Source organism: Dipodomys merriami, unplaced genomic scaffold (assembly GCF_024711535.1).
Source record: "Dipodomys merriami isolate MVZ:Mamm:240054 unplaced genomic scaffold, mDipMer1.0.p SCAF_27, whole genome shotgun sequence".
Lineage (NCBI taxonomy): Eukaryota > Metazoa > Chordata > Mammalia > Rodentia > Heteromyidae > Dipodomys > Dipodomys merriami.
In genome coordinates, this window is record NW_027204159.1 from 16040312 (window position 1) to 16067812 (window position 27501).

At 41.7% G+C, this 27501-nt stretch overlaps 1 protein-coding gene across 4 annotated transcripts in view; it reads right to left on the reverse strand.

The window, feature by feature from the left end:
* Positions 1–856: 856 nt before the first annotated feature.
* Sh3tc2 (SH3 domain and tetratricopeptide repeats 2) overlaps positions 857–27501 on the reverse strand; it is a 68394-nt gene continuing 41749 nt past the window's right edge. The window contains exons 13-17 of one of the 4 annotated variants that reach the window (XM_070036354.1): positions 12612–12762; positions 11600–11722; positions 9856–10006; positions 7985–8181; positions 857–6525 (exon numbers count right to left, since the gene is read on the reverse strand). In XM_070036354.1, coding sequence (XP_069892455.1) covers positions 6334–6525; positions 7985–8181; positions 9856–10006; positions 11600–11722; positions 12612–12762 — 814 coding nt within the window. In that variant the 3' untranslated portion in view covers positions 857–6333. Of the gene's footprint in view, positions 6526–7984; positions 8182–9855; positions 10007–11599; positions 11742–12611; positions 12781–27501 lie in introns of those variants that run through there. The other 3 variants (XM_070036353.1, XM_070036352.1, XM_070036355.1) reach the window with 3 other exon arrangements.

Genomic DNA, 27501 nt, shown 5'->3' on the forward strand with positions numbered 1-27501 from the left:
ATAGTCATTGGGAGAACAAGGTGGCTTGGGGAGAGGGGAAAAGAATGACAGACAATGGTATACTGAAATACATTGTGTCTATATGTGAAGTCAACACAAGGTAACCCTGGGAAAGCTGTTGGAACCTACTCACTTTTACTTCACTATGACCCAAACTTTGGTTAGATGTTTATTCTCAATCATCCAACCACACTTGTCCATGAAAATCCCAAGCAGAGGAATGACTAGAGTTTAAGATGTAAAGAACTCTGCGTGGTGTGTCCTCTGCAGGGAAAACTTCAGACCCAAGGGTCTGAACCAGTCTCCAGCCCACAACTGGGAGGTGAGCTGCACTTCTTAACCTAATGCTTACTTGCAGGAAAGAAAAATGAGTTGCATCATGACTGATCAAACGTAATATGAGAAAAAGTTCACCATTTCACTTCAAAATAGACTGATGGGAGAAGTCATCAGCGGGGCGCTGGTGGCTCATGTTGGTAATCCTAGCTACTCAGGAGGCTGAGATCTGAGGATGGTGGTTCAAAGCTAGTCCAGGCAGGAAAGCCTGTGAGCCTCTTATCTCCAGTTAACCACCAGAAAACTGCAAGTGGTGCTGTGGTTCAACTGGTAGAGTGCTCACCTTGAGCTGAATTGCGCAGGGACAATACCCAGGCAAACAGTTCAAGCCTCACGACTGACAAAAAGAAAAAAAAAGAATATAATGCAATAAGCTAGGCACCTGTAGGCTCACACCTGTAATCCTACTCAGGAAGCTGAGATCTGAGGACCAAGATTCAAAGCTAACCTGAGCAGAAAAGTCAGTCAGATTTTTATCTCTATTAAACTACTCAGAAAAAGCTGGAAGTGGCACTGTGGTTCAAGTGGTAGAGCACTAGCCTTGAGCACAAAGAGACTCAGGGACAGAACCCAGGCCCTGAGTTCAAGCCCCAAGACCAGCAAATAGAAAAAAATAAAATAACACTGCGTTAACTTCCTTTATTTTTAAATAAAAAACCCAGGCTTTCACACATCTCCCATCATCCTTTCTATTCTCACGCTGCTTCTTTCTAAAACACGTATCCCTCCATTTCTCTCTCATTTGCTTAGAGCCCTTCTATGGCTCAGTCTTACCCCAAGGAGAAGCCCAGAGTCTCTGCGGTCTGTCTCCCTCCCTTCTCTCCCCTTCCCTCTCTACTTTTCTAATTCTGATCATCTTGCTGAACCCATTCCCCTCCCCGGACCTTTGCTTGGTAGATTCCCGGTCTGCAGTAAAGACTCAGCTTAGACATCACTTCCTCCAGGAAGCCCTCTTGATACCCATACTCACATGCCTTGTCAAGTCCCCACCTCTGAAGACCCATATACTTTGTACTGCCTCCTATCATAATGCTGTGGATGCTATCCATCTACCACAGCATGTTATTGAGTGACATGCTTTCTTTTCATGCAACTGAGTGAAATGAGAAACCAGGCCCAGATATGCTTTAACCTTCACTGACTCTCACTAGGAGGAGATCTGTCCTCTTTACTGCTTTCTCCATTTCTCTGGTTGCTCAAAAAGTACATTCTTGGTGCCAGTCTATCTTCTGCCATCCCTTATACTTGCTAATATCTCTGTTCAGCATTGCCAGATCAGGCCTAGGCTGGGTGTGTGTGTGGTAAACAACAGGACCCAACTTGAATTTGAGGCATTGTTTGGTCTCCATTGTATGTGCTATTATTGATGCAATTCTGTTTATGGAAAGCAACACAACTTTATCATATTTATGAATCCATCATTTTAAAATAAATTTACATAAGTAAAGAAGTAAAACCATTTCTTTCTTTAGTAACTCACTTGGTTTCTAAGTTTGGCAAATGTTGTTTGAGTCATGTCTGTGGCGCTAAATGCAGACACACAAGCACGGGCGTGTGTTTGCATACATGGGGATGGGAATCCTGAATGGCAGAAATCCTGTCATTCACATTCTCTCCCTGAGTCAGGACACCTAAAGCACACTGTGTCTGCATTAGCTAATAATGTGACTGGAAGAAAAGCTACCTTTATGTTTCTCAGTTCACTCACCTATAAAAAGAAAAGGATGAAATTGGAGTGTTTGGTTAGATTATGTTTCCATTTCCCAGATAGCAGACACCAACTCTTCTCCTGCTCATGCCATATGGAAATGCCATTGCAGAAAAGGAATGTGGGGGTGCATAAAAGTTACATGAACTGCACAAAGTCACCCTACAATTTAACATCAAACTCCACATTTTCCTTCCCCAGGCAGTCTGCTCCCCAATCATTCTGACACCATCACCCCGGTGTATTGCCTGCCAAACTTCTGTCAGATAAATTAGATTATATTTACAAAACACACACATAACATAAAGTTACCTTAAATTAGTGGAAAAGCAAATAAAAAAAGGATAAAAGAACATGCTATTGGGTAGAAAAGTCCAATATCTGAAAGGTAAGAAAGCACATTACAAGGTTTTCACAAGGCTGCAATTCTGAACTTGATTTATGTTTAAATTAGAGGCAAAGAGCCAGTTAGCTCCCCACGCCAGTCCACAGAAGCTTAGGGAGGAGAATTAACATGAAGAGGGCAATTGGTAGCTATGAAACAGGTATACTAAAACCTACTTCAAGAAAGGACAAGTCCAATCTCCACGTAACTCACTTTCTGGTGATCATGAATAAAAAATGAACTATCAACACAGTTCCAAGGAAAAGTTAGCCTATATTGTGTGTGTGTGTGTGTGTGTGTGTGTGTGTGTGTGTGTGTGTGTTTGTACATGCATAGGGGAGTATGTGTGTCTTGCTGGGGTTGGAACTCAAGGTTATGCAGGCTACGCAAGCTCTTTTTTTTACTTTTTTATTTTATTTTTTTTACTGTTCTAAAATGTGGAGTTTTTTATTTTTGTTTTTGTTTGGTAAGCTCTCTTATATTGAGTTATATTGAGTTACTAGGCCTAGCTCACAGAAGAAAAATCTTGACAGAACTTAAGCTTGCTTATTTATTGATTTATTGGTTTATTGATTTATTCATTCATTCATTCATATGCTGGCTTAGGGCTTGAACTCAGGACCTTTAGTTCAAAGAGCTTTTTTATTCATGGTTGTCACTCTACCATCTAAGCCACACCTCCAGTCCAGTACATTTTTCTTTGTTTTGTTTTGTGTGCTTTGTTGTTTTTCCTTGACTTGTTTTTGTGCTGGTTTGTTGGAGATAGAGTTCGCAGACTTTTCTGTCCAGTATGGCTTCCAACCATGATCCTCAGATCTCAGCCTAGTGAGTAGCTAAGATTATAAATGTGAACAATGCACAATAGGGCCACAGTTGTAAAGTGAGATTTTCAAATTAATGACTGTTTCAGTAAGCAATATAAGTGCAGAATGCAGTAACTGCAACTACATAATACAATGTTTTGCTCACATAGAAAAGATATTCTTGCCAGCACTGGTGGCTCTGGAGGATGAGATCTAAAGATCATGGTTCAAAGCCAGCCTGGGCAGACAAATCTGTGAAACTCTTATCTCCACTTAGCCAGCAAAAGGCTGGAAGCAGAGGTGTGATTCAAATGGTAGAACACCAGTCTTGAGCAAAAAAGCCAAGCCAGAACACGAGGCCCTGAATTTTAGCCTTAGTACAGGCATATACACACACACATACACACAGTCCTACCCTATCTTTGGAAGAATACTAAACATGTACATCTGAACACTAGATTGATAGGTGGATCAAAATGCACAGCTCAAAATTGTAACCCAAACTTCCAATAAAATATATAAAGTGGATACATGCAATGCCCTTCATCTATGAGTGTAGGTGTACGTACATACATTTGTGTGTGTATATGTATCTGTAAATTTGCAACAACCAAGATCTGGCCAATTACAAGTGCATGTGAGAAGACATAATGTTTTAAGTGCTTCTGAAGCTCCTTGTGATCCAAGGTTAAGATATGGCTGCAGGGGTAAGAAAAGCTGTAATGTGAAATTACATTCATTACAATACCATCCCTGGTGCCCGGTGTCCTTCTGGAAATCATATTTTCATAGAAACAGCATTGTCAAATCTGTCCGGGGAAGAATGCAAGGTTGGTGGGGAAAGGGAAAGATCTGTAACCCAAGTCGGACAGGGAATGATTTGTGGCATGGGTTCCAGGGCCAAGTGAGCCTCCTTCAAATACACGCTGTGTAACTGTTCTGGAACGCATGTGCCCTGACCATTGCCCAGGAATGTTGTTGAAAGGACTGTGCATGGGAGATTAGACTGACTAGCCTCAACCACAACATTCCTCCCACTTTGGAGATTTTATAGCTTGTTGTGGGAGCAAAACTGCATCTATTTTGCATACTAGTGGATTAAATCATTCAATTGCCTTTTCTGGGGAAGAAACTCCAGAGTAGAGAGCATCTGACGACCAACCAAACATCTAAGAGAAAATATGCACTAATATGTAGATGAGTTTGGTGACTAGAAAATGCAATGGTGGTTCAGTACCTCCCTTCCACTCCAGCAGACAAACAACATCCCCAAAAGGCTAGATGTGAAGGTCAGTGGTCTGTCAGTCAAATCTAACCTTGATAGGTATCAGGAAGAGAAACTGATAGCCAGTGGTCATCAGATACGTGCACATAGTTTACAGCCAGGCTGCAGCAGCTACTTCAGGAACATTATAACTGTTCACCAAATAGGCATGTCCCTAGGACAAATCATTGACATACCATACCAGAATTAGAAGCAATTCATGTTCAACAAAGTCCCAGGTGAATCTTATGCACACTACCTGAGCACATCTGCTAAAGCAGAGTTCCTTGAACATTCCTATCACCTGGATCACTGCTTTCAAGAACTAGGGGTCTGAACTCCTGAGATTCAGCTTCAAAGGTCTGAGATGGGACCCCAGATTTCACATTTCAGACAGTCTCTTGGGTGATGCTGATGCTGCTAGTCAGTAGAACATACTTTGAGTTCATGCCCTAGAGAATTCATAATTCCATTAGCAAAGAACTCTGATACAACAAGAAGCGATCATTTGCCACCTGCTGGGATTGATATTCTTGGTAACCATTTGCCTCTTTGGTGGGCTGATCCTAGTGACTCACTTATAATACATAGATTAGGCAAAACTGAAGGAATGTCACTTAGACAATTAGGTTATAAAAAGACAGAGACCTTGTTCTTTCTCATTGTTATCTACCTTTCTTGCTTGCTCATGGATGAGGCAAGCTGTTGCCATGTTGTAAACAGCCCCATGAAGAGGCTCACATGGCAAGCAGCTATGGGCAGCTTCTGGCCAAGTACCAATGGCTGACTCCTGACAATTACCTTCAGAATGAGCATAGACATGGATCCTTCTTCAGGTGAACTCAAGATGAGTGTGATCCAGCTGATGGACATCTTGATTGTGGCCTGTGAGCCATCCTCAGCCAGAAGACCCAGTGAAGTCACACCTGATTCCTTGCCCTACAGAAACCCTACATCATAAATGCTGTTTCAAGCAAAACCATGTGTGAAGCAGTGATCGGCAACTAATGGAGATGATTTGCAAAGGAGCTACCCTGAAATCAATAAGACAGCTTGGTATTTAACCCATTCTTTAAGTCTCCCCTCTTGCTTATTCCCATGAGAAAGGAGACAAGATGTGTGTGTGTGAATGTAAATGGTCAATATTTAATGATGTACACTATTTACATGTAACTTATGACATAGCTTTCTCAATACTCAATTTTCAAGCCTTAGCCTTGGGAAAGTTTCCCTAGAGATGTGGGGGGGCTATGTGGGAGCACAGTTTTGAGGTAGGGTGGAGATGGGGTACCCATCACACCTCAGGGCCTGTGTGTTCAGCCTGGCCTTTCTGAGACTGTGTTTGTGGAGCCCGGAACCATTGGAATTGTTCCCTGCCAGTCTCTGGGTGAGGAGTGGCACCCCCTTTGGTTTTGAAGAAAGAAAAGAAAGAAACTATGTGCTCCCCCGCTGGCAGAGGGAGAGTTCTTTCCCTGAGAAGATTGGTGAGGGTACAACCCGCTTGCCTGCTGTAGTGTCTGATTTTCTCTCTAGGGGAAGGAAGGAAAGTTCCCTAGGGCACAGTTTCACGTTTCCTTCAGAATTGGGTCAAAAGCATATCTCAGAGACTACTGATATAGAAGAGCCACAATCATGTGCAAAGTCTCCCAGTGCCAACCTGGACACAGACTTCTCACCAAAGCTCTACCGTCAGCTCCTTGACCCCTCCCCAGGAGCCCTTTTCTTTCAGTGAGCTGGGCCAGCTGCTGACGTTGGTCTTCCCAATTAGTACATAAGAACCCAGAGACTGGAGGCAGCCTCTGACCATGGCAACTGGTCAGAAACGGGGTGGTTCTCCTCAGAAGGCCAGGCCCCCACTACTCAGCCACCGTGCCCTCTCTGATGAGCACCCCGAGGGACGGCTGTGCCACAGAGGGCTCCGGAAGACGTTGTCCAGCCTGCTCTTAATGGTGTCCTGCAGCTCCTCATCACCCAGCAGGACTGCAGCTGCCAGGGCCAACAGGAAGTACTCGGTGGCGTCATGGGCATCCTAACCCCATGGCAGAGGGGAAAGAAGAGACAACATTAGCAACACTTCTGGAACAGGTTGGAAGGGCTTTTCTCTGCCCAATGCCCTGTCCCCAAGTTCTGGTCCCTTAGGGGAGCTGCTCCCCCCCTTCACTATGGCCCCAGTGCGATTGCTAATCACAGTGTTCCCCCTTCCCAGTCACAGAGATGGCATCTTACCCAGCCTCAGCCAGTCATCACACATCTTGCCCTAGATACAAATGCTTCAGGGGTGTGTCCATGACCCAAACCTGACCTGTCAGTGTGACCCAACAAATGGCCCCCTATCCTTTGTCACATGGACTGGAGCCTCCCAGTAGCTGGAAGGGAAGGAAGCCAAGAAACAGAATGGAGTAGAAATACAGAAGGACATGGGACATTCCATGGTGTTGGAATACCAGGAACCAGAACTACCTGAAACCAACTGTACCTTGGCTTTCCAGATACTTAAGCCAAGAAATTACCTGTTCTGCTTGAAGTTGGTTGAGTTGAATTCGTCCCGTTACAATCTCTACTGTTCTTGGTGGATGCAATCAGACCATGCATAATTTATCACTGAGTCACTGTTAGGGAGTTTCAGTAGTGCAGAAAGATGGCTAGGGAGTCCCTCACCTCACCACTCAAGGATGAGAAACATGCTTCTTTAGGTGAGTCTCAAGAAGAGAGGTCTGGTTTTCATTTACCCTCATAAGTCAATAATCAGTTCAGGCCAGAAACAAAGTCTGGACAAGAAAAGGAGAGCAGAGCTGACCTGAATGTCCCCTGGGGGCTAAATAGGCAAGAGCTGGGAGTTACGGTACTAAGAAATGAAAGATTGTGCTGGGGACTAAGGGCCACTGACAAGAAGTCAACCTTGTGGACACAGTTCTAGGGTCAGAACTGGAACATATCTGCAGAAGAACAAGAAGTCCTAGATTCAATTCCACCCAGCAAGCAGGAATACCGATACTAAGGCCTTCTTAGGACTTAAATGTATTCCCAATCAAAGTCCCACACCTCATGATCTCTAACATTTTTGATGGCATACAGGTTTAGATCATCATGAGATGAGTTACAGTTGACATAACATTTTGTGAACACACAGTTAAATACTATTCACCTTGATTTTGCTTTTGGAGCCTATAAAGCTATGTGGGAGGGGTTCGTGTATTTATGTAGATCCTAAAGGAACTCATAGGCACTGGGCAATGTACCAGGTATGGTTAATAGGCACCATGGCCACAGTAATTACACAGGAACAAGGAGCAGCTTTAGTGTCACCAATGGGACTTACTGGAAAGAGCCATTGTATCCTCCATGGAATTACTCCCTGCTCGATCTGGGCAAACTTCCCATCTTAGCTCTTTGGTCCTCCTCTCAGCTCCACCCCAAAGACTCCTTACCATCCTTGCATAATTGTGATTCAGCAGTCGCTTTCACATAGCTGGGAAGTTTGCTCTTACCTTCAGCTGGTAGAAGGTGAGTTGGCCCAGGCGATAATATACTTTGGCATAGTACAACGCCTCCTTGGGGCTCTGCATGCATGGTGGGCAAAGGGATAGGGTTTTCAGGTAGCAGTCTTCAGCCATCTCGTACATGTTCAAAGAGTAGTACACAGTAGCCAGTCGGTGAAAGGCCACCAGCTTCTGCTTCTGATCTCCTAGGAATAGGAAAACTGAGGAGGATGTCCTATAGCCAGAATTTTGTATCCTTCATTCACACATTCACTCTGTAAAACTTCCTGTAGTAGACCAGATGTCAGGGACTGTTTATGGTGCATGGTAAACAGCACAGAAGAGGCTCCTGTCCTTGTGAGGCTTATTTTCTCAGAGGACATAGACATTCCTAAAACAATCTTGACCCCCCCCCAAAATGTAAATTTCACCTTTGAAGAGTGCTACCAACGAAACACAGGGATCGCTGAGATAAACTAGTACTATGCATGCTGGTCTTAGATGATTGCCTGAAGAAATTGTTCTCTGCATTGCAGATGGCACAGTAATTCCTTAAATCCTGTGATGTAATATGGTGACAAGACTGGCTTGATTGAGCAGCTTAGGAAGTCTTATAGTAAATAACTGTATAATAAATCCCTTCACCATGTAGTCTCTCCACCAATGAGCAGCCCCTCCCTAGGCAAGACCAGCTCCCACCCCCCTGTACTACAGCGATCTATTTACTTCTACAGCCTGCTTTCAGTCTTTGGTTCCTAATGGGCCCATGGTTTGGTATTTTAGACTTAAATGTGTTTATTATTTTAATAACTAATGTCTTTCATCACAAGTGACCTGCCAAGAAACAAAGTCTTACAGTCCAATCCTATTTTTGAGGTATCTTTCAAGGTAGCTGTTAGAGATCATCTAAAAACATCACTTCTAAGCTTCAAAGGGGAAAAAGCCAATTTTTTAAAAATCCAAAGAAAAGGAAACTCAAAAACTTCCAGCACAGCTAAGCACATGGATAGAAATTGAACACTCCCTCTTTTAGCTCAACAGGCTACAGAGCAGTCACAGATAGGGCTGAGCCAGGCCCTGAAGCCTTGCCTGTGTTGAGCAGATCTGCTCAAATGAGATTTACTGCAGTAAAGTTAAAGGTAGGAAAAACACGTGGGAGCTCCTGAGTGCAATTAGACACATTTAAGTCCTGCATCATCTCCATTATCTTGATAATGCCCAGAAGTCCCTTCCAGAACCATCTCAGAAGATTCCATTTCCCCCTGCATCAAACCAAGACTCTCTAATCACACCTGCTCGCCTTCAACCACTAACACTCGAGTTATTATTTTTTCTTTTTTGTTCTACCTTTGTTCTATGCAGTAACTTAAACTGTTTCCCACTCGCTTGCTTTCCCTTTAAGGGCAAGCTATTTCAAATATGTAGTGAGTTAGAGAAATGGGAACTTGACCTTCATTTACATTTCAATTTCATGGGAAAATAAGCTTGTGACTAATAATCAAACAACTAAAAGTTCATGTCAAAACCCTTATATAATGGGAGCATTGCCTACCCTTAGGATGAAATAGCATTTACCTCTTACTCAGGAAATAATAGTAACTATTATATAAGAATTAGTGCAGCTCAGGCAATGCGATATATCCAAGGATGTGGTAGGGATGCCGTAGACTTCAGAGTGGGTGCTAGTAGTAGTCCTGCTTCTCTAATGAGGAAAAAGGAGGTAGAAGCTAAGCAATATGCTTAATTATAGTCTCCTAACTGTTTGACTTGGGGTTAGGACCCTGTTGCCTGAAGCTTGAGTGGGTGTCCTACTTTCCTAGCCAGCTTTAAGTAGCATTTACCCTTCCTATCCAATGCACTGTGCATTGAAGACCACTTACCTGTGACTACACTCAGCCTGGCAGCCAGCGTGGCAAATTCCAAAGCCTTCTCATAGCCCTGAAGGCTGATCTGCAGCTCTGTTAGCTTGTTGAAGATTCGGAGCTCTGTCCTCACAGCCTTCATCCTCCTTGCCAAAGGAACAGCCCCAGCCTGACAACAGAGAGACACAGGGACCTCAGTCCACCTGCTCTCAGAGGCCTGCCCTTTCCTGATTGCCTTTCCTTCAGGGCTGGCTACTGGAGAGCCACATATACTTTTTCTCAACTGGTTCTTCTGTTCTGGGTGCTTTTCCCAGATTTCAGAGGTTGAAGATCATCCAACTTCCTAAAATTGAAGCAACTGAGAGCAGAAAAGGGAGCTGGTCCTTCCTTAGGTCACCTATGAAGTAATTCACTGTATCTCTAATGCTTCCTGAGCACCCACACACACAGAGTTAATACGTGCACATGTGAGCATGCTCACAAGTCAGGAACATATGTGTGAGTGAATGCACTGTGAAACATCACTATGAGCATGGGAAGTGTCTAAAATCACTGTCAACATACACAGTGGCTAAGTACATGTATGACCATGTGCTGTGTCTATAATCACTATAAGCATGCGCAATGTATTCAATGCTCAATAAATGGTCTTTTCCATTAGTTTCATTGTGGTGGGATTTTAGGCAGCCAATCTCTGAGCATCATTTTCTGGTGTATATGAAAATAAATACTTTGCTAGGAGCCAGTAGCTCATGCATGTAATCCTAGCTGCCCAGGAGACATCTGTGGATCATGGTTAGCAGCCAATTTGGGGAGAGAAGTGCATGAGATTCCATGAGTCCCTGACACTCCATTTCTAAGGAACTTGAAAAAATGCAGGACTGGAAGGGTGGTTTAAGTGGTAGAGAGCCAGCTGTTAGCAAAAATTCCAAGAGACAGCACAAGGCCCTGAGTACAAGACCCAGTGTTGTCAGGAAAGGGAGGGAGAGAAGGAGGGAGGAGGAGAGAGAGAGATTAAATAAGCACTTGGTCGACAGGGATATGTTTCCTTTACCTTCAAATATTAGTGCCTGATCTTGTCTGGTAGCTAAACTGAACAAATAAACTGAGCTAATATCTGAATCAGTAAAATTTTAGAATCCAGTACTATAGATTTCCTGAACTTCATTCTGTGATGAACAATTGTCACACCTGCTCAATATCTGAACATTGATTTAATTAGCATTTTATAAGCCAATGCTTATTTTCTTGCCTCAACTTCTGCAATAAATCTGTAAAATCATGGATTTGATGAGCTGGTATTATACATTTTAAATTTTTACAGGTATGTTTTATTAATGCTGGATAAAATCATAACAAAAAGGTTTAGTGTTCACTCATGTACCTCTTACATAGCTCAATGGTCGAATGCTTGCCCACCAAGAAAAAGGGCTTGGGTTCCATCCCCAGAACCATCAAAAACTTTTCTACCACAGTGGCACCAGAAGGAATGAGGAACGCAGGCAAAGGTGCAAGTGTGCTACACACTGTAAAGTACTGTGCCCGCAAGAGACATAATTACTAAGGTTTTCTACATGGGAAAGATTATTTCCCAAGCCTCAAAGTGCGTAAGAGCGACTAGATTGAAGAGAAGGAGAGCAGGTAAGTAAGGAAAGTAAGGGGAAAACCAGAGAGAAAAAGGAAGAAGGATCTGGGTCATAGTGTGGGCCTGCCCCTGTCAGTGCCCACGTGCGCTCTGCACACTTCTCAGATTGTGACTTACCCGATAATATTCCACAGCGCGGTGCCTGTGGCGGGTCCCATTGAAAAAGAGGTCACCAGCTTCTTCGTGGAGCTTGAGGGCCAGGGAGAGCTCCTCAGACGTCAGGGCTGTTTGGATGGCTGCCTGGATGAGACAGAGACTGCTGGAAAAGGAAGAGTGAAAGGCGTCCGCCCCCCGCCCCCCAGGAATGGCAAGAACAGATCCAGATATTCTGATGTGAGCCTCTGCTAAAGCCCCTCAAATCTAGAATGGCCTCACACACCTAGGACTAAGAAGATGCAGAAATTCTTTATCTGACAGTTTCCCATCCTGAGATAGAGAACTTTTTGGGTGGTACTAAAAGTGGTTTTTAACAGTACATAGGTAAACACTTTGTGTCTTGTTTATTTGTTTGTTTGTTTGGTTGGTTTTTGCCAGTACCAGTGTTTGAGCTCAAAACCTTGTACTTGCTCAGCTAGTGCTCTGCCACTTGATCCATGACTCCAGCCGAAATTTTTGCTGGTTGTTTTGGAGATGAAGTCTCTTAGAATTTTTGGCTTGGGCTGGATTCTATCCTCTGTCCTTTGGATCTCAGCCTCCTGAGTATCTAGAATTATAGGCATGAGCCACTAGTGCCTAGCAACACTTTAATAGTCAAGTATTAGTTTGAATCTGCCTTAGAAAAAAAGACCAATAATACTTCAAGCTAATGATTTCAAACACTATCTTGTAAAGCCAAGCATAAGGGGGGAAAAAAGTACCAAATGAAAATAATGAATAATGGTACAGAAAGTTCATGGATGTAGCAAAGCCATAAACTTAAATTCTAAATGACTGAAATTGAGAGGCAAGGAGTTAATCCACTCCTGCACATTCCAGATGGCAAGTAAAATTCCAAAAGAATACAGAAGCTCCTCCCCATTCCTGTGAATGCCAAATGCCCACCCTCAACCTACTGACTTGGACATTATTCCTCTCAGGTTTTGGCCACAAGTACCTCCTTTATACCCAAGATGGTAAATTCTCCACACACCTGCAGGTACAGCTCCACTAGCTCATCTTCCTGAATGAGGTAATGGAGGCGTCCAGCCCCCAGCCAGGCCTCTGCTGCCTTGTCTTTCTCCCCCAAGTCGATGAATATGCGCAGGCTCTCCTTGATACAGTCCAGGGACCTCCTGAGGGACCTGAGAGCAGATGTGGACCTGTGAGATACAAGGGATCCAAGGGACTCAAAGGTCATTAGGCTCAGAAGGAAACTGGCCTCTGGAAGGGAACAACCTTGTCCCAGACCACACCAAGAGGTCAGGGCCTGATTTGAATCCCAGCTACATGGGCTATGGTGACCTTAAGACTATATAAAAACTTCCTTGTACCTGGGCTTCCCCATCCATAAAATATCCATAAAATGGAAGTACAACCGTCTCTGTCTTAGAAGACTGTTGTAATGGGTGAATGATATAATAAAATGAGAATGTTTACAGCAGGGCTCTTCAAGATATGAGCTCTTGATGAGAATTTGGTCCACCGAATGGACTATAATATTTTTTTCAGGCAACTAACATAGACACCAAATGCATATTTATTAAGAGGATAGATGAATAAGTGACCAGAGTGGTAGCAATTATCATAAAACCAATTTTGATATTTTGTTAAGAAGAAAAATCACAGTAAGGTGAAAGTGGTTTTAATCTAAGTTTGTGCTTTATTTATTCTCTTTTATTTATTTGGAAACTAATTAGGTGATGGTCTTTATTTACAAAATGGTATCACTTAGAAATTTCTCCCATGACAGAGATTAGTGAAAAAATAAAACATGAATAATATGGGGTTATACTCCCTAATAATTCGAGATTGGACAGAAATAATGGATCATCTTACAAAGGTGGGGAACATCTGGCCCTCAGCTCATATCAGGACCTTGAAATCATCTGGTACATGATGGATAGACAGGTATGCTTCCTTTGGGCTTCCCATATCCATCTATCAGTACCGATGTTGTACAGCCTATAAATGATGCCATACATATCCAAAGGGCCCTTGGAAGAAAAAGTGTTCCCCATCCCTGATAGTTTTCAATCCCAGCAGCAAGGAGTCACCTGGGGTCTCAGAGAATTTACCCCAGTGTGTTGAAATGTCGTGAGAGCCTCAGCTCAGGTACCAGCATTTTATCAAGGCTTCCATGTGACCCTATTATGCATCTTGTGTTGCGATTGGCTGTTCTAGCCCAACCCCCTTATGTATAGAGGAATCAGACCCATAGATGGGAGGTGATTTGCCGAAGGCTGCATAGTACACTACGGGGAGAGCCAATACCAGAACTTCCTTCTGATTCCCAGCCCAAAGTGCAGCCCATAGTTTCCACACTTCTCAAAGCATGACTAGCAACCCATCTGCACCAAAACCACCTCGATGCTTATAAAACCTCAGCTACCTAGAGTTTCCATGGACTATTAGAATCATAATTAGAATTCAGAAACCTGAATTTCTAAAACATACCCTGTTTACACTCATGTGCACCACAGTTCAAGATCTACGGAGTACTTCTAGAAACACTGATCCACATCAACCTGTGAACACTTAGGTAGAAAGTTCTCCAAGTTAGTACCTGCCGTGGGTTTCATGAGTCTTATTCATATATTGAAGGCTCAGTCTTCAGTGAAGTTGTGATGCAACTTCATTTTGGATACAAAATGGCCTGGAGGCTCTCATATTGGAAGCTTGGTCCCCAGTTGGTGGAACTTTTGAGAGGTGATTGGATCAGGAGGGTGTTAACTTCATAACTTACTGGGCTATTAGAAGTAGAGCCTAGTTGTAGGAAGTAAGTCACTGGGGTACGTGATGTTTTGTGTGTGTTGATTCCTGAAGCTCTTGAACTCAGGGCCTGGGCACTGACTCTGAACTTTTGTGCTCAAGGCTAGTGCTCCACCACTTTGAGTCACAGCACCATTTCAAGCTTTAGTAGTTACTTGCAGATAAGAATTTCAAGGGGTGGTTGGGAATGTGGCTTAGTGGTAGCGTGCTTTTCTAGCATGCATGAGGCCCTGGGTTTGATACCTCAGTGCCACATAAGCAAAAAATGAACAAGAATTTCATGGGCTTTCCATCCCAGGCTGGCTTTGAACCATGATCCTCAGATCTCAGCCTCCTGAGTAGGTATGAGCCACCAATGCCTAGTTCAGGTAGTAATTTTGAAGGGCATATTTTATCTCTATCTCTTTCTTTCTCTCCATCTCTTCTCTCTTTCTGTCTCTACTCTCACTCTCTTTCTCTCTCTTCTTTCTAGCTTCCATAAGGTGAGTAGCTCCTCTATCACATATTCCTGCTGCCATGAGGCTCTGCTTCATTACAAGCTCACAGCAATGGAATCAGACAACCACAGAATGAAATCTTAAGCCAGAATTAATCTTTCCTCTTTTAAGTTGGTTTCCTCAGGTATTTTATCACCGTGATGAAAAGTGACTGACACAATGGCAACAGGAGAAGCATTGAGTCATTGGGACCTAGCCCTTAACAGGGATCTCATAGCTGTCACAGAACCACGGTCAATTCCCACAAGAAGGTGTTCCTATAAGAGAGCAACATTGCCCTATCCCTGCCGTATACTTGGCATTCCTGTCTCACCACACACTATCTCCATTGTCATGCTATCTGCCAAGGCCTTAGCACAACCAGGTGGTAATAGCACTTCCAAAACTGTGAGCTAAATAAACATTTTTAGTCATTACCTGGCCTCAAGTATTTTGTTATAGCAATGGAAAATGGACTAAGACACCACCTCCTCACAAAGGGGCCACTAGGTCCCTTTTCTACAGTTAGAAGCAAGCATTGCCTTGACGGATGAGCCCTGATTCTTTTTTGGCAGTGAGGCAGCTTGTAAGCCTTGTGAAAACGGAAGGCATTTGGCACATACAAGAACTACAAAAGAAGAACTCAAGATGTTCCCACTGCCCTGCTCTTGGCATAAGATCCTAGCATCCAGATTAAGAATCCACTTCTCTCAAGTATTAGAGTGTCAGATTTACCACTGAGACTGCGCTATGAGTTTGATCTCCTTATAATAGTTCAGTGATGACCCACCTCCCCTGCTGAACTACAATAACCATAGGCCTCTTTCACTGTGGGAAGCCCTGTCCATCATCTCTCCCCTCCCCCACACCCCAGGACAATAGCAGGGTTAAGAGGTTAGTTAGCAGGCCTGGCCTCCGCAGCTCTCTCCATCCTCACTGGAATGGTTGATGAAGACAGGACTCATAAATCTCATCCTGATCCAATTTCCTGCTGTGTTTTTGTTTATTACCATTTTCTATCCTGGGATGTTTTTGAGCTGAAGTTGTTTTCTCCAGACCCTCAGGGAGCAAGACTTAGATTGATACAGATAGACCAACTCACAGACAGCATTTGCTTTCAGACTGTAGAAGAGAGAAGAAGATATACATTTCTCTCTTAGAAACCCAGCTATATACACCCCAGCAACAAGACACTGTGGAAATGGAGAACTTCCAGAGACAAGTGCTTCTTGTCGAGACATACATCTGGCCTGTGATCCCCAGTAATAAACAAGTGTCTTTGTGGTCTAAAGTTGGAAAATGGTCTACAGCTTCATTGAGTCTTCCTACCACTGACACCCAGTCTCTATTGACCATCCTATATCCCCACCAGCTAAACCACAGGCACGGCCTAGAATGGCCTGGCATCCCCCAATTCCTCCCACCCTCACCCACAGACGCTACATCTGCTTCGGCTTCCAATGAAAACAAGTGTAATGTGCAGCAGCAGCCATTCACTCATCAGTCCTGATTTCCTCTCCTTTCAATCTTGATTCTGCCCTTTTTCTCATTTTTCCTGATTCCCATCTTAGTCTCTAGGATTAAGCCCTTCTGTCTTCCTTCTGCCTGTAATAAACCTGTAGCCAAGTGACTCCAACATACCTGTATTCCTAGAAATCTTCCTCCCAACCTTCCAGTGCTTTCCAGGTCCTTGCCCTGCCTGGATGCATCTGACTGATCTCTGGCCAAGGCCAGCCTCTTCTAGATGCTTCTGCCTCTTCTAACAAGAACTGTCATTCTGCCAGAGAGTTGAAGTAGGAACTTTCAACCTACATTTTCTCATTCAATTTCCCTAGAAACTCTAAGCCACTAGGGGTCTTAACTGGTTTTGCAAATAATGAAGCCCAGACATTTGGAGATTTATTTTTAACTAAGCCAAATTTCCTTGCTGGTCTTTATAGCATTGTTTTGAGCTCTCACTGTATGGTCTCATATGAATGATGGCAGGTTTACTACTGGGAATTTATTAAGTTTATGGTACATGCTAGGAGCTTTATTTACATGCCTTAGGTCATCTTATCATCATAACAGCCCCAAGAAAGCAGTACTGTGTATGCATTTCTCAACAGAGAAATAAAAGTAAAAGAAGGGTATGTAGGAAAATGTAATAATAATACCTGTTTAAACCAGCATTCAACCTAAAAAACAAACTATACAGAGGCAGCTTAGATATCAGCTGTGAGAAGACTTTCGCTTTTTGCTTTTTCGAGATAAGGCCTTCAGATGTAACTCAAACTGATCTTAGTTTCCTGAATGCTAAGATTACAGGCATGTGCCACCACAGCTGACTGACTTTTGCTTTCTTTTACCACTTCTATCATCTCTCCCCTGGAGTTATAAAGGACATAAGAAGTTTAAAACCTTAAAAACAGTTTTCTCATGTATAAAAGTCTGGTGGCTCATGCCTGTAATCCTAGCTACTTATAAGCTAAGATCTGAAGATCACCATTAAAACCTAGCCCAGGTGGGACAAACCAAGAGAATCTGACCTCTAACTGACTACCAAAAGAAGCTGAGAGTAAGGTTGAGGCTCAAGTGGTAGAGCACTCACTAGTCTTGATGGGGGGAGGGGGGGCGGGAACTCAGGGACAGCATCCAGGTCCTGAGTTCAAACACCAAGACCAGTGTATACACACACACACACACACACACACACACACACACACACACACACACACACACAGGTAGTAGTTGAACATCACAACCTAAGGATCAAGTGAGGACATAGCAAAAGCAACTGTTTCTTTGCTTAGGGTTACAGAACTGTGAGAGATTATTTACTTTAGTTGTATTGAAAAACCAAATGTTGAAACATGTTTTTCCATTCCACAGAAATAAAAAGTGTAAGGATAAGAATAAGTTCTAGGAGTAGGAGATTTCAGCCTGCTAGTATATTCACATGCAAAGAATTATTATTCCACAAGGACCTATTGCATGCAAGGCATTTCCTCTTTCTAAAATTATTATTATTAGCTGGATGCTGGTAGATCACATCTATAATCCTAGCTACTATGGAGGCTGAGATTTGAAGATTGTAGTTTGAAGCCAGCCTTGGCAGAAAAATCATTGAGACTCTTATCTCCAATGAACCACCAAAAACATTGGAAGCAGAGCTATGGCTCAAGTGGTAGAGGGCTAGCCTTGAGCAAAAAAGCCAAGTGAGTCCTGAGTTCAACCCCCAGTACCAGCATAAAAATAAAATAAAATAAATAGTATGTGTATCCTTTGTGGCACTTTGTAGACCTATGGTGCAATTCCTCTTTCCTGTACTATTTATTCTGTGAGCTTTGTGAGCTCCAGGACTAGAATGCCCTTATCTGATTTTGAGCACAGTATGTGACCATAATAAATGCTTAGTAAATATTTGTTGAATCAATCCAAGAAAGCCATAAAGTTCTCATGGGGCCCACCACCAGGTAAACCAGGATAAGGTCCAGAACCAGGTCTGAGTGTATCATTTGGACACAGAAGTGCCCCATCAAGAGATCAAAAGCTTTGTCAAATTAGATTCTGTAGTTATGACCAGGATGTAGAAAGGACATGAATCTGCAGTTACTGGACAAAGGGACAACAAAGTATCCCTTAGTACTGCGCCCAACTTTTCAGCACATACTTGTCCTCCCTTATCATTGCCTATCCCTAAACTCCAGAGAAAAGCATTCAAATAGGAAGAATTAAAACCAACAGAAAGGCCATACAGGGGAGTACAAACCATCTTAAGTTGAAATGTCAGGGATCTGAGCTAGTACCAGTGAAATCAAGCAAGATCATCAGTCTAGACTATCTGTAACAATCAGATGATAGACAATAATTTTTTTTTAAATGAGGTTTTTGGTATGAGCTCAGTAGAAAAGTAGCCAAAAGTAGACAATCAGGGAATTAAAGCCTGTGCCGCTTGCAGATGGCAAGATAAGCTGATAAACCAAACCTGCCTGACAATCAAATGGGTTCAAGAGAGTACAAAAGAATGAGGAAGTACAGAGGACAAACAAATGAGGAAATTGAATGGGACAGTAAATCTTTGGTGTCTGAACCTTACAGGAAACCAAAAAGAAACATGCCAATCAGAAAGCCATCCAGTTTTCACTATTCAACCCTAGCTCAAGCTCTGCAATAGGGAAGACAGTTGAAGACAGCCCAAAACAGCTGAGAAGCACTGAACCACCATCTTCTCGTGATACATTAATGCCACATGCTCTTTCAATTTCTCTTCCATATTTCATATTTCTTTTCCAATAAACTTTTCTGTCATCTTATCTGTCATCTTCAAGTATTACCTGAATTCTTTTCTTGCCAGGCACAAGGGCCAAAGTGTTTCTCTCCCAGTTTTTCCCTCCCATCCCCACCTACAAGTTGAATAGTTCATTTTCAACATAGTATCTAGTGAGTATGACTGCCATATTTGTTCACCCTTTGTCCAACAATTTCTGTGCTCCCCTTTACCCTCCCAAAGACAAATAAACTAACAAACAAAAGGAAAAGACAACAGAAACAGCAACAGCAAAAACCTTGTTTCCACTTCTTGGGGTTCAATAAGTATTATTTTATATGATCATATGCACATAGCTATTGAGCCTTTGTGATCTGCTCCTAAAAATAGCCTCCTTTGATCTTACTGTGTGAATGTCTAGAAACCTGTATAATTTATCATGTTCCAGTGTTTTTTTGTTTTTATTTTTTTTTCTTTCTTTTTTTTGGGGGGGGGGGGGAGGTCCGGTCGTGGGCCTGAACTCTGGGCCTGGGCGCTGTCCCTCAGCTCTTCAGCTCAAGGCTAGTGCTCTACCACTTGAGACACAGTGCCACCTCCGGCTTTTTTTCTTTTTGCTTATGTGGTGCTGAGGAATCGAACCCAGGGCCTCATGCATGCAAGGCAAGCGCTCTACCACTGAGCCATCTTCCCAGCCCTGTTTTTTTGTTTTTAATATCCAGTGTGTTTACTTGTTCAGTTAACCTAAACTGTCTGGTGCTTTGGTCAGGAAGTTATGGATTAAGCCTTTCTCAGACATAAACTCATTGAACAGTTATAGTTTCAGCATTCAGCCATCTCCACACATTATTTATCTAGGGTGAGAAAACAAAATACATACTTGTATTCAAGTGATCACTAAAGTCGCTGTTACATCTACAAAATGTCTTTCAAATGGGCCCCACATTTCCAACACTATTAGAAATCGCTCTGTCTTTCTAACTGTAATTTTCATCCTTTTCTACTTTCCAAGATCTTCCTTATCCTTCAGGGACCTCCTCAAACATTTTACCTTGAAGAGTCCTCCCCAATGAGTTCCCTCACTCCTTCCTACAAGAGTTCTCTCCTTTCCCTCCAAACCTGTCTCTGCAGGTACCTGCCACCTCCTCCATGAACACTTGCGCCTTGAACTTGGTGAAAATGGAAATCCTTTAAAGAGAGCCCAGTTGAAGAAATCTGTCCATTGCATTGAGACCCAATGAATAAGTTCCTCCTAGAATCTGTACCAGAAAAAAATTGCTCAGACATACATTTGTTTATGTTCTTCTATCAGACAATGAGGAATTCATGACTCCTCCCCCTTTTACCTTAGTTACCAGGAAACCCAGGTATGGGAAAACACCTGTTATCTATCTGTCAGCTAGTCTTTGCAGTTTTTTCTCTTTTTTTTTTTATTTTTCATTTGTATTTTGTTTTGTTGTTTTGAGGCCCCTAAAGGAATTTATGATTTATACACACCATATAAGCATGGCATTTTAGCATGTTTTCTTTCACAAAATGGCTGTTTTGTTGCAGAGAGAGTAACTTCCTGTCCATAGGAATTTCCTGTGACACCAAAAGTACTTCCTGCAATTTCTCTTTTATGTCACTCACATTGATGGCAAAGCAGAAGAAACAGATGTTTTTTTCCTCCCAAAGACATTTTTAAAAAAAGATCTCAGCTATTAGAATTATGGAACATTAAACTTACAAGACCCTAATTTGGACCAATCTTTGCAATAATAGGGTTATGAATCCCCTAAGAATCTACTCCTACATAAAAACTATGAAAATATTGGCAAAAAAATTGTCAAAATAACTTTTTTCTATTTTCTAGAAATTAACCAAAGAATACATAATAACCAAGGAATGTTTGCTTTAAAAATTGGCTGAATTTTGTTGAAAACAGTGAGCTTTATTACTTTTTTAAGTTTGCAAAACTCTTTAAGCCTAGTTGTTCTCTAACTCTCCTTAGAGCTATCCTGTTTACCTGACCTATGTGAGCCTCAACCCCCAGAGTGTCAGGAACACAAGAACTTGGGAACTTTATACCTGTAAATTCTTTCACTAAAATGAAGAGATGGGATAGACTGAAAACCAAATAAAAATCACATATTAATAATCTTATGGTGAACCTATAAATTGAATACAAAGTAAATAGAATGAAGAAAGTATTAAAAAGTTATGTCAATGATAAATGTTATAAGAAGAGAAACCAATAGAGAAATTCAGCTTATTTAACAACCTTTAAAAAATAATGAAAAGAAAAAAAGTGGAAGTAAGCTTTGGTTAATATGATCAAGAAAAAAAAAAGCAATTAGAGACCAAGGAATTAAGGTGAAAATGACTACCAACTTCACAGATCTAGTCAGGACTATAAGGAAATACAATGAACAATTTTACATGAATAATTTACACAAAAATTTAGATGAAAGAAAAACTACCAAAACCGATCAAGAATAATTAGAAATTTGAAACATGCTTAAAACAACTAGCCAGATTAAATTCATAATCAAAAACTCCTTATAAAAAGACCTCAGATGCAGATGTCATCACAGATAAATTCCACCAAAAGTTTAAGGAAAAGTGTTTTACAGATTTGAAAAGACAGAAATGTATTACTCACTTTCTCATGTCTGTGACAAAATATCTGAGCAAAACAATCTGAGTGAAGAAAGATTCATTTTGGCTCAGAGTTTCAGAGCTTTCAATCCATCCTGGAGGAGAAGCTGAGCAGAGTAGGCAGCTCATCCCATAGTAGCCAGGAAGCAGAAAGAGAGAAAGAACATGCAGACCATAGTGGGCTTTCTCCTTTTTCCTCTTTTACCATCCTACAGGATGGTACCACCTGCTTTCAGAGCAGGTCTTACATACCCTTAGTTAACTCTCTGGAAACATCTTTATAGAAAGGTTGATATTGATTAAGAAGCATTGTATTCATAAGCTGACATGTTGAACAATAACCTCTTTGTACAATTACCTAAAGATAATAAAACATAATATTAAAAGAAGAAACAGAAGTGTGCTTTACTAATATCTTAGGCACCTCTCAATCCAATCAAGTTGATAGTCAAAGTCAGCCATTACAGGGACCACATCCCTCATCTCAATCTATGAGGCAATGAAGAAAGTGAAAAGATAATCCATTAGCTGAAAATGTTCACAAAGCACGTATCTGATAAGGGACTTATATCCACCATCCATAAAGAACTTTTAACACAACAATAACAAGGAAAAGTACACAACGTCAAAGTGGGCAAATGACTTAAACAGACATTTCTTCAACCAATATACACAAACATAGCTAGGCACTATGGTTCATGCCTGTAATCTTATCATTCCTAGTTATCCAGGAGACTGAAATCTGGAGGCTCACTGTTCAAAGACAGCCCACAGCAAAACGTCACAAGACTCTTTCCATTAACCAACAGAAAGGCTACTGTGGAGATGTGGCTCAAGTGATAAAACACCTCATAGATCAATGAAGCCAAACAGGTACCAGTCCCTAAGTTCATACCCTGGTACCAGAAATTTTAAAAAAAGAAAAAGGTAGGGAGGGGAGGAAGGAAGGAAGAAAAGCAGACAGGCGGGCAGGCAGGCAGGTAGGCAGGCTAGCAAGCACAGGAAATAATATCTACCATTTTAGGTCATTACAGAAATGCAAATGAAGCCACACCTACTAGGATGGCTAAAACAAACAGAATAGAACCTTCACACATCATTAGTGAGGATGCAAATTGGTTTGTCCCCTTTGAAAAGTCTTCTGGTCATTACCCAAAAGTTTAAGCATAGACTTAATATATGTCAGTAATTCCACTGCAATGTATATACTCAAAAGAATTTTAAATATATCTTCACATTTATAGCAGCATTGTTCATAATCAGAAAATGGAAAGAGAAACAGATAAAAATATCCCTCAACTGAGAAATGAACAAACCAATGTGGTAAAATCCTTTAAGAGAATTATTACTAATACTGCTAGCTGACACAACACAAAAGAACCTTGAAAGAAGCCCAGTCACAAAAGATGCTTCCATTTACATCAGATATCAGAGAAGGAAAATCTATGGAGACAGATGGACTGAGGACTGGCAATGGGGTACCACCTCCTGGAGGAGTCCATGAAGATGTTTTGCAGACAGAGGGTAGTGATGATCATGAAATACTCTGTGAATATACTAAAAGCTATATTGTACACGAAGTTATAACTAAATTACACATGCCACTAAATTTAGTGCTTTTAACTCAGTAATGTTATTATCGAGAAAATCTATATCTATCTTAATTCAGCAAACTCTTGTATAAGTTCCTCAGAAGTCAGCCTCTGCTTGAATGCTTGTAATGACAATACAAGCTCCCACAATGCTTGCGGGCAGCAATGCCCTCACATGGTACAAGCTGGCCATTTGGGATAGTTACTTTGGATTTATTTTTCCCTAACTATTGGATTCCCCAGCACCTTCTATAGTACCTGACACATCAAAAGGACTCCACAGTGAGATAACATGCTGGATTACCATTTCACAGTGAGATTTTTTTTAAAGGGAAAAGTAAGCCAACCAAGCAGTATTATCAGATAACAGAACTTTGATCATGATCCCACTTAAATAACTAAGATTTATAACTAAGACATTGTATTTCATGTATTTCCTCTTTAACGTAAAAAGTGTATATCATGTAATCTTTCACATGCCTGAAAATTTTCTACGTGGATATTTTTATATCTTTAGGTAGTTACTTTTAGATAGTCTTAATAAAGGACAGTTGCAAGGGGGCTTTTATTTCTCAACTTATAATCACCAAGGTTGGTTTAATTTTAAAACACATACAACTGAGAAATGAAAAAACCAACTATTTAATTTTAGAAAACCAACTACATCCCTCCTTTGGCTGCAAATCCCCATATCCAAGTCACTATGCATAGTTTGCTTCCTTATCAGCAAGTGCTCCCTGAGGAGCACTGCAGAGTCAGATCTGCAGATTCCACTGCAGGCCAGTGGTAGCAATGCCATGCTGGCACTCTGACCACTGTTCTTCTCACTAAAGAGCAGATAGCCTGTTTCCAAGCACTTTTTTTCCCCTTGTCTGAACACTTCAAAATGGAACTAGGGGCCTTTCCAGCCAAACCACCCAAATTCTCCATCTTATCAACAACAACCATGTGAGCACAGCTACAACTCCAGGATAGTGAATTTAGGGATCAAGGAACTAACTTACATTTGTCTACCCCATCCCCCACCCACATATATAGTATATAGCTAGCTCTGTGCTAGGCGTAATGTCTATCTTCAAGAACTCTTGACCATACTTGAGAGTCCTTCATACCCTGAAAGTTTAGGCTGTTGATCTCAAGGGCTTCCCTGAAATGCCTACAACTTTAATAATCTGTCCCCAAATATCAAGGTTTTTTTTTTTTTGGAGGGGGGAGGTTGGAGGAAGCAAGAATTCTAGTACTCATGGGCAATGTCAGAATTACATGCATAGCTCACTAACTAGTTCCAAACAAAACTGAAAGGTTGGTAATTCAATTAAAAGTACAACAACCAAGAGAAGTAACTTTTTGAAGGACCCATTACTACTAGGTCTCAGCAGCTCTGGTTTCCTAGCTCTTAATCCATTTGACAGTACCTCTCACAGTGTGTAATTTCGGGATTTCTCTGGTCATTTGTTGTGCCAACCACAGCCCTACCCCAATCTCTTTTTTGTTGCACTCATCTAAGAGCAGTAATGCTGAGTGCTGTCTTAGGTGAGGCCTGACTAAGAGTCAGGCTGCTCTAGCTGGCTTCTCTTTAGGATTCCAGTAGTTTTGACAACCAGATGGGAGCAAGGCTGGAGAGTAAAGGATAGCAGCAATAGCTAGGATTAGGATTAATCTAAGACTGAATTCATACTGTAGAAACAAGAGGCAGCAGTAAGTCTGACACATTTGGCACTCTTAAAATCCAACTTTCTTGCATCAGTACCAAGCTGTTTTTATTAGTATGGCTTTGTAATAGTGTTTGACATTTGGTATTGATATTCCTCCAGCACTGTTCTTCCTGCTAAGGATTGTTTTGATATTTGGGGTCTTTTATTAATTCCATATGAATTTTTGGGTTGGCTTTCTCTACTTCATTGAGAATGTTGTGGTTTTGATAAGTATTGCATTGAATTTGTAAATTGCTCTGGACAATGTTGCCATTTCCACAATGTTAATTCTTCCAGTCCATGAGTGTGAGAGGTTTTTCTATTTCTTTAAATCTCCTTTAATTTCTTTTTTTCAGATTTTTTAAGTGTGCAAAATAGAGGTCTTTTGAATCTTTGGTTAATTCCCAGTTATTGTTGTTGTTGTTTAGGGGGAGGCTATTAGAAATGGGGTTGCTTTCTTGATTTCAGTCTTGATTTTTTTCATTGTTGGCATACAGAAAAGCTAGTGATTTGGGTGGGGGTGGGGGGTGGGGGGTGTTATTTTATACCCTGCTGCTTTGCCAAAGTTTCGGATCAGCTCAAGTAACTTGGCATTTATCCAATAGAACACAAACAAGGCCACACTAAAGTTACCAGCACAACCATGTTCACTACAGCACTATATACCATAGCCAAGATATGGAATCAGACCAGAGGCCTCTCAGTGGATTACTGGATTAAGAACATGTGGTATATACACACAGCTGAATTCTACTCCTCCCTCAAAAAGAATGATATTGTACCATTCATAAGAAAGTGGAAAGACTTGGAAAAAATATATTAAGCCACCTAAGCCAGATCCAAAGAAACATAGGTTGCATGGTTTCCCTCATTTGTGGAGCTACAATGCACCTATAAAGCTACAAGTAAACACACTGAATGGTTTAAAAGATACATTGGAACATGATAAATTAAACATGTCTCTACGCATCCACACACAGTGAGACCAAAGAAGATGAACACAAAGGCACATTATCTAGGTGCATCTGATCATATAAAATAATATGTATCAAAATGAACTCCAGGAAATGGAAACAAGAGGTTTTTTTTTTCTTTATTGCTGTTTTTGTTTTCTTCTCCTTTTGTCTTGTTTGTTCATTTATCGGTCTTTAGGAGAGTAAGGGGGCATATAAATGGTGAGACAAAGGATGAACACATCCAGCAGTGTGTTGAATATGAACAATACAACTTGTGGGGGGTGGACAAGAGGGAAAAACTGGGAGTGAATGAGGGAAGGGGTGACATTGTTCAAGATGAAATGCACTCTTCATCTGACTTACATAACTGTAACCCCTCTCTTCACCACCTTCAGAGTAACAACAATAAATGCATGAAAAAAATCCAACTTTCCCAAAGCTAAGTTCTAAGATGCATCACCAAAAGCATAGGATTATTTCCTCACAAGGGTTCATTGAAGCCTACCTTTTGGATCTGCTACAGAAGCATCCAAAGTCCTAGGGTGTCCTGAAGGAATGGGAACAGGTCAGGCAGGGCCAAGCCTTCCACCTGCTCCTCACAGGCCACAAAGATCCCAAACTCCCTCCCTCTCAAAGACAGTGGAAAATTTGGAGAACTTCTGATTCTTGTAAAAGAAAGTGAGGGAAGGGAAAGGGACAATACTCAGAGAGGACATTCACATTATCTGATTATTCACGTGCCCCATGGCTAACTTGTTGCCTAAAACACAAAAGCTCTGGGGCTGGGAAGGTGGCTCAGTGGTAGAGTGCTTGCCTTGCATGCCTGAGGCTCTGGGTTCGATTCCTCAGCACCACATAAGCAAAAGGAAAAAAGCCGGAAGTGGCGCTGTGGCTCAAGTGGTAGAGCGTTAGCCTTGAGCTGAAGAGCTAAGGGACAGCTCCCAGGCCCAGAGTTCAGGCCCCATGACCGGACCCAAAAAAAAAAAAAAAAACACAAAAGTTCTCATTCACTTAGCTTCCCTTCAACCCTAGCAATATCATTCTATTACAGAAGTTAGTCATAACTACAAATGCAAAATGTTACAAAGTAAATGTGTTGCAAAGGGAGATGGACAATCTTGCACACTCTGTAGGATTTAATGGGACTTATTAAAGACTTGTCTGAGACAGAACAACAGGTTCTCACTAGTTAGCCAGAATCAAGGACCCTTAGAGCAATGAAGGGACAAAGAAGCTGGGCCCCAATCACTCATGTCTATAAGGAGGCTGAGACCTGAAGATCACAGTTCGAAGCCAGCCTGGGCAGAAAAGTCCAGCCTAGGCAGAAAAGTCCATAAGCCTTTTATATCAAATTAACTACCAAAAAGCTGGAAGTGGAGTTGTGGCTCAAGAGGTTAGTGCACCAGTCTTGAACAAAAAAGTCAAGGGACAGAACTCATGTCCTGAGTTCAATTCCCAGTAAATATACATACACGTACACATACACACACACACACACACACACACAC